The sequence below is a fragment of the Phascolarctos cinereus genome, unplaced genomic scaffold, assembly GCF_003287225.1.
Source record: "Phascolarctos cinereus isolate Bilbo 61053 unplaced genomic scaffold, phaCin_HiC Scaffold_3;HRSCAF=262, whole genome shotgun sequence".
NCBI classification, from domain to species: Eukaryota; Metazoa; Chordata; class Mammalia; order Diprotodontia; family Phascolarctidae; genus Phascolarctos; species Phascolarctos cinereus.
This window is the reverse complement of record NW_027555736.1, coordinates 77,053,117-77,063,280: the sequence shown is the minus strand read 5'-3', so window position 1 is coordinate 77,063,280 and position 10,164 is coordinate 77,053,117. Positions and strand designations below refer to the sequence as shown.

General features: G+C 39.1%; 1 protein-coding gene across 1 annotated transcript in view; it reads left to right on the top strand.

Moving 5' to 3' along the window:
* Positions 1-710: 710 nt before the first annotated feature.
* The window catches only part of LOC110204168 (cytochrome P450 2C42-like), a 15,809-nt gene continuing 6,355 nt past the window's right edge, over positions 711-10,164 (top strand). The window contains exons 1-2 of the mRNA XM_078151608.1: positions 711-772; positions 5,490-5,544. Coding sequence (XP_078007734.1) covers positions 711-772; positions 5,490-5,544 — 117 coding nt within the window. The remainder of the gene's footprint in view (positions 773-5,489; positions 5,545-10,164) is intronic.

Sequence of the window (10,164 nt, the reverse complement as noted above, 5' to 3'; positions counted from 1 at the left end):
TGCTTGGGTGGACAAGAAGCACACATCATGGATAAGATAAGCAGATTCCAGATGATCTGAAGAGACAGAAATTAATTGTGACCTGTATCAGGATGTTGAAGAATAACATAATGTCACACAGAAGAATAAGGCAAGAGCTGATAAACAAGTTGGGAGCTCTTCTTGAAGATGAAGAAACAAGATGTTCTGAGGAAGAAGCACTTGTTTGTAGTCTAAAGAATGGTAAAGGAAGTTCACAGGTGTTATCTGGCAAGGCATCCAGGAAGAAGAAAAGAATAATGGTTGGTGACTCCCTGTAGAAGGATACTGAAACAGTTGTTTGCTGACAATAACTAAAATGGATAGTTCTGGGGCAGCGAGGTAGCACAGTGGAAAGAGCACCGACCTGAAGTCAGGAGGACCTGAGTTCAAATCGGCATCAGACACATAACACTTACTAGCTGTGTGACCCTGGGGAAGTCACTTAACCTCATCGCTTCACACACACACACACACAAAATAAATAGATAGTTCTGCCATATTACAAGAGCATATGTCCAAGAGATAGTGGAGAACCTTACAAAACAAAGGGGACAACTACTACACACATCTGGTGATTCACATGAGCAAAAATTATGATACTACCAAACAATCTGGGAAGCATTTCCAAAGGTTTTGACATTAAGGGAAAAAACCCTAAAGACTTTAGGAGCACAGGTGGTGTATTCGTTATGGTTGTCATTGGAAACAAAAGATTCAGAAAGGAAAGGCAGATTTCAGAAGTGGACATCTTGTAAGAGGGTGTTTAAACATGGGATTTGGATTTCTGGACCACATCTTAATAAAAATACAGACATGATGAACTCCTGAACAGGAGTGGAATGATGCATCTAGCAAAGGTTGGAAAGATGATTATTTTGATTCATTACAAATATAGTCAAAAGGCTTTTTTAATGCTTAAGTACTATTTAAAAAAGGTGGATTGGGGATTTTAAGACCTCAAAGGCATAAATAGGGCTTGGTATGATGAGATGCTTGAAGACTGAAGTCCTGGAAAGCTATAACTTATTCAAAAGAAAGCAGATAGGAAAAAGAGAGTGGGGTAGTATATATTAAGAAGAACACTCATGTGATTATTTAGGAAGCAGAGGAAAGAAGAATGATGAGAAGCATCTAGGTAAAGAGAAATGGAGGCAACATCAAAACTGGCATTGCCATTACAATATGCTACAGACCATTTGGACGGAAAAAACTTGACAAGGAATACAGAAAACAAATTATAAGCTCTGGAGGTTAGACATGATATAGCAGCGACAGAAGACTTCAATATCCATTCATATCGTCAAGTTTCACTTCTGTCAAAAACAGAGCAGTTTGTAATTCCATGACTTTTCTTAATGATAATTTCATCCTGCAATTATACTGGAACCAGTTCTCACCATCTGAGAGGAACTTGGATAACAAAGATGTAAATAGAGATCTGCAGATCCCCTGTGGCACAGCATTCTTCCTCTGGAGGGATCATGCTGTGTTGCAGGATATGCAATCACACTTTACACACTTTCAGTGCACATTTATGGATGTAATAAGGGGAATTTTTGGGAAAGTGACCGTCCATCTTAGAGTTTATACAGGATCAACTAAGTGGCCCAATGGGGAGAGTACAATACTTGGAGTCAGAAGGAACTGATCAGGCCTCAAACACTCACTAGCTATGTAACCCTGGCCAAATCACTTACCCTGTCCTAGACTCAGTTTCCTTATTTGTAAAATGAGCATGATAACAACACCTACATTTCAGCATTGTTATCAGAATGAAAAGTGATAACGTGTAAATTGTTTGACAAACCTTAATGCCAGCTATTATTATTATCACCAAGAAAGACAAGAGTTAAGTTTCTCAATACACAAAGAAAAAGAATTCTGGTGATGGAAGAAAAAGGAACATTCTCTAAAGATACCAATGTGGATAAGGTAGCCAGCTGGTGCAGTAAGGAGACTGCTAGACCTGAAGTCAGGAAAACCTTTATACAAATCCTGATTCACAAATTTATTTGCTGCGTCACCTAGTGAACCAGGTCTCTTTAAGACTTAGTTTCCTCACTTGTAAAATGAGGATAATAATAGCAACTATTCCCAGAGAGTTGTTTTAAAGGCTAAATAAGCTCATCTATGTAAAGCAAACTTCAAAGTACTTTATAAAAAATAGATATTATTATTATAAAATTCACCAATGAACTTAGATTTTTCAAGGCAAGGATGAGTAAAAGGAGCATGTCAGAGTTCATAAAAGTGACAGAAGTGATAAGACCCAAAATGCACAGAGGCTGATGCAGCAAACAGAGCACTAAAAAGAAGAGATTTTTGGGGGTGGAGCCAAGATGGCAGAGTGAAAGCAGTGACTTGCTTAAGCTCTCCTCCAAATACTCAAAAAAATGGCTCTAAACAAATTCTCAAGCACCAGAACCCGCAAAAAGACAGAATAACAAATTTCCAACCCAAGACAACCTGGATGATTGATCAGAAAGGCGTATTGCACCAGGCTGGGAGCACAGTGCAACACAGTGTGGGGCACAGGCCCCAGCAAACCTGGAGCAGGCCTCAGAAGACTGAATTGTGGGCAGCTGTGGCAGTTTCCAGACGGCTCAATCCCAGTTGCCAAAGACAACTTAGAAGGTCAGTGGGAAAAGTTTGTTTCTGTGGTGCTCAGAGAGGAAGGCAAGGTTTCAGCTCCATTCCCCAAGAGCATGGCCCTGGGGGTGGGGCAGCGGGTTCCCTAGCCTTTGGCCCACAGACTGAGGGGGAATCTAGTGGCTGATCAGAAAGGGACTGCAGGGATATCTTTGCCAGTGCTGGGCAGGAATCTCTTGCTTTACCTTGTTTAGATCTGGGTCATAGTTCTAGGGGCATTGCTGGGGTGAAGAGGAGCTATGGCATGGAGGAGCTTGTAGTGGCTGTGGAGAGAAGCCCCTCCTCACAGTTATGGACAGAAAGGAGTACTTGTGGTCACAGGCCAGGAAAGGAGTAAACACCTTGCCCCTTATCATACCACCTTGGAAGAACTGAAAATTTAAAGTTCCCTAAAAGTATCTCTGAAAACATCCATACAAACCGCAGAAGCTTGGGACAGTACATTCTCCACATTGGAAGCAGACTCTTACGTTAACAAAGAGTTTAAAACTCAAGTAATTGGCCGGGATCATGAGGAAGCAGCACAAAAAGAGTCAGAGTATATTACTTACTTTGGTGAAAAGAAGATCAAAATATACAACCAGAAAAGACAACAAAGTCAAAGCTCCCACATCCAAAGCCTCCAGAAAAATATAAATCAGTCTCAGGCCTTGGAAGAGCTCAAAGAGGATTTTGAGAAGCAAGTAAGGGAAGTAGAGGAAAAAGTGGGAAGAGAAATGAGAGTGATGCAAGAAAATCATGAAAAACAAGTCAACAGCTTGCTAAAGGAGACCCAAAAAAATGCTGAAGAAAATAACACCTTAAAAAATAGCCTAACCAAATGGCAAAAGAGGTACAAAAAGCCAATGAGGAGAAAAACGCCCTAAAAAGAAAATTGGCCAAATGGAAAAGGAAGTCCAACTGCTCAATGAAGAAAATACTTCCTTAAAAATTAGGATAGAGCAATTGGAAGCTAGTGACTTTATGAGAAATCAAGACACTGTAAAACAAATGCAAAAGAATGAAAAATTAGAAAACAATGTGAAATATCTCATTGGAAAAACAACTGACCTGGAAAATAGATCAGGAGAGAGAATTTAAAAATTATTGGACTATCTGAAGCCATGATCAAAAAAAGAGCCTAGACATCATCTTTCAAAAATTATCAGGTAAACTGCCCTGATATATTAGAACCAGAGGGCAAAATAGAAATTGAAAGAATCCACCATTCCTCCTGAAAGAGATCCCCAAAGGAAAACTCTAGAATATTATAGCCAAATTCCAGAGTTCCCAGGTCAAGGAGAAAATATTACAAGCTGCCAGAAGAAACAATTCAAGTGTGTGGAAACACAATCAGGATAACACAAGACTTAGCAGCATCTACATTAAAGGACCACAGGGCATGAATATAATATTCCAGAGGGCAAAGGTGATAGGATTACAACAAGAATCACCTACCCAGCAAAAACTGAGTATAATCCTTCAGGGAAAAATGGTCATTCAGTGAAATAGAGGACTTTCAAGCATTCCTGATGAAAAGACCAGAGCTGAATAGAAAATTTGACTTTCAAATACGACTCAAGTGGAACATGAAGAGGTAACAGGAAAGAGAAATCATAAGATTGACTGTTTGCATTCCTGCATGGAAAGATGATATTTATAACTCATGAGACCTTTATCAGTATTAGGGTAGTTGAAGGAAAAAAATATATGTATGTATATATAGATAGATAGATAGATACAGGGCACAGGGTGAGTTGAAGATTAAAGGGTCATATCTGGAGAATAAATTAAGGGATGAGAGAGGATGATACTCAGAGAAGAAGAAAGGGAGAGGTAGAATGGGGTAAATTATCTCACAAAAAACAGAAAAGAAAAGTCTCTTACAGTGGAGGGAAAGCAGGGGAAGGTGAGAGGGAATGAGTGAATCATTTCTCATAGGATTTGGCTTAAGGAATAACATACACATTCAATTGGGTGGAAATCTGACTTACCCTACAGTAAAAAGGGGGAAGGGGACAAGAGAGCAGGGGGATGATAGAGAGGAGGGCAGATTGGGAAAGGGGTAATCAGAAGAAATACTTCTGAGGAGGAACAGGTCAAAAGAAAGAATAGAATAAATGGGAGGCAGGATAGGATTAAGGAAATAGAGTTAGTTTTTCACAACATGTCTGCTATGGAAGTGTTTTGCATAACTGCTCATATATAACCTATATTGAGTTGTTTGCCTTTTCAATGAGGGTGGGTGGGGAGGGAGGAAGAGAGAAAGTTTGAAACCTAAAGTTTAAAAATATGTTAAAAAATGTTTTCACATGCTACTGGGAAATAAGAAATACAGGAGATGGGTATAGAAGTCTATCCTGCCCTACAGGAAAATGAAGGGGAAGGGATAAGAGAAGGGGTTAAGAGATAGAAGAGAGGACAGACTAGGGAAGGGATATTCAGAATACATTCTTGTCATGGGTGGGGGGAGATGGGCAAAAAATTTGAAACTCATAAACTTGTGAAGTGAATGTTGAAAACTAAAAATAAATAAATTATATTTTTTTAAAAAAGTGTCTAAAATGGAATTTCATCTCTCTCTCTATCTATTGAAATATCAGAGTCAAGTGTATTATTTATCAATACAACTCAGTGAAAAATCAGAGAAAATATGAGCAAAGGCAGTTTTTTATCTCTACTTTTAAATAAATTTTCATTTGTATTGTGACAGGAAAACTTCATGAAGAAATTGATTGTGTGATTGGCCAAATCGAAGTCCCTGCATGGAGGACAGAAACAAGCCTTACACAATGCTGTGATACATGAGATACAGCGATACATTGACCTATTCCCACCAGCCTGCCCCATGCGGTGTCAGAAGATGTTCAATTTAGACAATATCTTATCCCCAAGGTCAGAAGTGTTTTCACTGTAACACAAGATTTTATACTGTCTCATTGAAATCTAGAATCTTGGAGTTAGAAGGAACCTCAGGCCAACCCACATCCCTGAGAAGTGGTCGCAGAATTTCAGAATTGAAGGTATTTCAGTCATAGTGTCCATTCCCAATGTGAAAAAGGATTCCATCTACATGCTCACCTCATGGTCATCTAATCTTTGCTTAAAGATTTTCAGTGAGGTGGAAATACTTTGTTGCTGTGAAATTCTATTCTAATCTTGGACAGGGAATTTGTTTTATCTTGTATTAAGCCTAAGTTTGCAATTTTGTAACTTTAATCTATTGCTCTTGGTTTTGACTCCCAGAACAAAAGAGAACAAAGTTCCTCTCTCTTTCTAGTAAAAGTCCATGAAACACTTGGAATCAGGTCTCCTGTTCTATTATGTCTCCTGTTCTCTTGTCTAAATATCCCTATTTCCTTCAACCCATCCTCACGTGGCATGGACTTTTTATTTTTGCCATCCTGGTTGCCCTCCCTTGAGTAGCCTCCAGCTCTTCAGTGTCCTCCTAAGATATGACTCACAGAAGGAATACAGTCCTCATTTGTGAGCTGAGAAGACCACAGTACTACTTTCAAGCTGTCTTTGAACCTTCAAAAATTGCCCTTAGTATAGGTCAGTCATCAGTTTTCAATCCACCTAATGGTGTGATAGTCTAACCTGTATATTTCCATCACTTTCAGAGGAAGAGCATGAAAATCTTTATCAAATGCTTTGCTAAAATCAAGAAAAGTCTATGTACGATTCTCCTGATCTACAGTTTATTAACACCCTCAAAAAATGAAATAATGATGATTCCACTGCAGATTCTTGTGATCACTACCTCCTTATCTAGAGTCATTGCCTCATTCCTTTCTTTGCTAGATTAATGATCTCTTTAGAAATATGTTCTAGACTCTGAGTGCAGATTGAAGTGTACTTTTTTCACTTTATTTTCTGGTAAGGTGTCTAGATGCTCCCTAATTTTCTCCTTACTTCCCTGGGTATTCTATCCTTTAGCTCTATCTATTTATTTATTCCATCTTTTCAGTTCAAAGATCATCCCTTGGTCAGAAAAAAAAAACAGAAGCAAAAGAAAAATTGAGAAGTTCATCTTTTCTTGTCACTTGTCATCCTTGTCCTTTAAGCCTCTGGGTTGTGGGTTGTCCTTTCTTTAATCCTCCTCTTTTTCACAACATAGTTTTAAAAAATCTCTTCGTTTTTATATTAATTTATTTATTTTAGTTTTCAACATTCATTTCCACAAGTTTTTGAGTTCCAAATTTTCACCCCATCTCAACCTTCCCCCCACCCAAGATGTATGCATTCTGAATATCCCTTCCCCTAGTCTGTCCTCTTTTCTTTCTCTCCCCGTCTCTTATTCCCTTCCCTTCTATTTTCTTGTAGGGCAGGATAGACTTCTGTACCCCATTTCCTGTATTTCTTATTTCCCAGTAGCATGGAAAATTTTTTTAAACATATGTTTTTAAAACTTTGGTTTCAAATTTTCTCCTTCCTCCCTCCCCACACACCCTCATGAGAAGGCAAGCAACTCAATATAGGTTGTACATGTGCGGTTATGCAAAACACTTCCATAGTAGACATGTTCTGAAAAACTAACTCTATTTCCCTTAATCCTATTCTGCCCTCCCATTTATTCTATTCTTTCTTTTCACCCTGTTCCTCCTCAGAAGTATTTTCTTCTGATTACACCCTTTTCCAATCTGCCCTCCTCTCTATCATCCCCTTACTCTCTTGTCCCATTCTCCCCCTATTTTCTTATTGGGTAAGACAAATTTCCATGCCCAATTGAATGTGTATGTTATTCCCTCCTTAAGCCAAATCCTATGAGAATAAGATTCACTCATTCCCTCTCATCTTCCCCAATTTTCCCTCCACTGTAAGAGACTCTTCTTTTGTGTTTTTTTTTGTGAGATAATTTACCCCGTTCTACCTCACCCTTTCTTCTTCTCTGAGTATAATCCTCCCTCATACCTTAATTATATTCTCCAGATATGACCCTTTAATCTTCAACTCACCCTGTGCCTTTTATCAGTCTATCTCTCTGTCTGCCTATCTATCTATCTATCTATCTATCTATCTATCTATATCTATCCATATAATTTTTTCCCCTTCAACTACCCTAATACTGATAAAGGTCTCATGAGTTATAAATACTATCTTTCCAAGCAGGAATGCAAACAGGTCAATCTTATGAGTTCTCTTTCCTGTGTACCTCTTCATGTTCCACTTGAGTACCGTATTTGAAAGTCAAATTTTCTATTCAGCTCTGGTCTTTTCATCAGGAATGCTTGAAAGTCATCTATTTCACAGAATGACCATTTTTTCCCTGAAGATTATGTCAGTTTTTCTGGGTAGGTGATTCTTGATTGTAATCCTATCTCCTTTGCCCTCTGGAATATTAGATTCCATGCCCTACGTTCCTTTAGGATAGATGCTGCTAAGTCTTGTGTTATCCTGATTGTGTTTCCACAACACTTAAATTGTTTCCTTCTGGCAGCTTGTAATATTTTCTCCTTGACCTGGGAACTCTGGAATTTGGCTATAATATTCGTAGAAGTTTTCCTTTGGGGATCTCTTTCAGGAGGACATTGGTGGATTCTTTCAATTTTATTTTGCCCTCTAGGTTCCAATATATCAGGGCAGTTTTCCTTGATAATTTATTGAAAGATGATGTTAGGCTCTTTTTTTGATCATGGCTATCAGATAGTCCAATAATTTTTAAATTCTCTTTCCTGGATCTATTTTCCAGGTCAGTTGTTTTTCCAATGAGATATTTCACATTGTTTTCTAATTTTTCATTCTTTTGGATTTGTTTTACAGTGTCTTCATTTCTTATAAAGTCACTAGCTTCCAATTGCTCTATCCTAATTTGGAAGGAAATATTTTCTTCATTGAGCAGTTGGACTTCCGTTTCCATTTGGCCAAATTTTCTTTTTAGGGCGTTTTTCTCCTCATTGGCTTTTTGGACCTCTTTTGCCATTTGGGTTAGGCTAATTTTTTAAGGTGTTATTTTCTTCAGTATTTTTTTGGGTCTCCTTTAGCAAGCTGTTGACTTGTTTTTCATGATTTTCTTGCATGCCTCTCATTTCTCTTCCCACTTTTTCCTCTACTTCCCTTACTTGCTCTCAAAATCTCTTCTGAGCTCTTCCAAGGCCTGTGACTGATTTATATTTTTCTTGGAATCTTTGGATGTGGGAGCTTTGACTTTGTTGTCTTTTCTGGTTGTATATTTTGATCTTCTTTTCACCAAAGTAAGGTAATATACTCTGACTCTTTTTGTGCTGCTTCCTCACGATCCCGGCCAATTACTTGAGTTTTAAACTCTTTGTTAACGTAAGAGTCTGCTTCCAATGTGGAGAATGTACTGTCCCAAGCTTCTGCGGTTTGTATGGAGTTTTCAGAGATACTTTTAGGGACTTTAAATTTTCAGTTCTTCCAAGGTGGTATGATAAGGGGCAAGGTGTTTACTCCTTTCCTGGCCTGTGACCACAAGTACTCCTTTCTGTCCCATAACTGTGAGGAGGGCTTCTCTCCACAGCCACTACAAGCTCCTCCATGCCATAGCTCCTCTTCACCCCAGCAATGCCCCTAGAACTATGACCCAGATCTAAACAAGGGTAAAGCAAGAGATTCCTGCCCCAGCACTGGCAAAGATATCCCTGCAGTCCCTTTCTGATCAGCCACTAGATTCCCCCTCAGTCTGTGGGCCAAAGGCTAGGGAACCCGCTGCCCCACCCCCAGGGCCATGCTCTTGGGGAATGGAGCTGAAACCTTGCCTTCCTCTCTGAGCACCACAGAAACAAACTTTTCCCACTGACCTTCTAAGTTGTCTTTGGCAACTGGGGATTGAGCCGTCTGGAAACTGCCACAGCTGCCCACAATTCAGTCTTCTGAGGCCTGCTCCAGGTTTGCTGGGGCCTGTGCCCCACACTGTGTTGCACTGTGCTCCCAGCCTGGTGCAATACGCCTTTCTGATCAATCATCCAGGTTGTCTTGGGTTGGAAATTTGTTTCATTCTGTCTTTTTGCGGGTTCTGGTGCTTGAGAATTTGTTTAGAGCCATTTTTTATGAGTATTTGGAGGAGAGCTTAAGCAAGTCACTGCTTTCACTCTGCCATCTTGGCTCCACCCCCCAAAAATCTCTTCTTTTTAGTGCTCTGTTTGCTGCATCAGCCTCTGTGCATTTTGGGTCTTATCACTTCTGTCACTTTTATGAAACTCTGACATGCTCCTTTTACTCATCCTTGCCCTTGAAAAATCTAAGTTATTGGTGAATTTACTATAATAATAATATCTATTTTTTATAAGTACTTTGAAGTTTGCTTTACATAGATGAGCTTATTTACTTTAAAACAACTCTCTGGGAATAGTTGCTATTATTATCCTCATTTTACAAGTGAGGAAACTAAGTCTTAAAGAGACCCTCTGGTTCACTAGGTGACGCAGCAAATAAATTTGTGAATCAGGATTTGTATAAAGGTTTTCCTTACTTCAGGTCTAGCAGTCTCCTTACTGCACCAGCTGGCTACCTTATCCACATTGGTATCTTTAGAGAATGTTCCTTTTTCTTCCA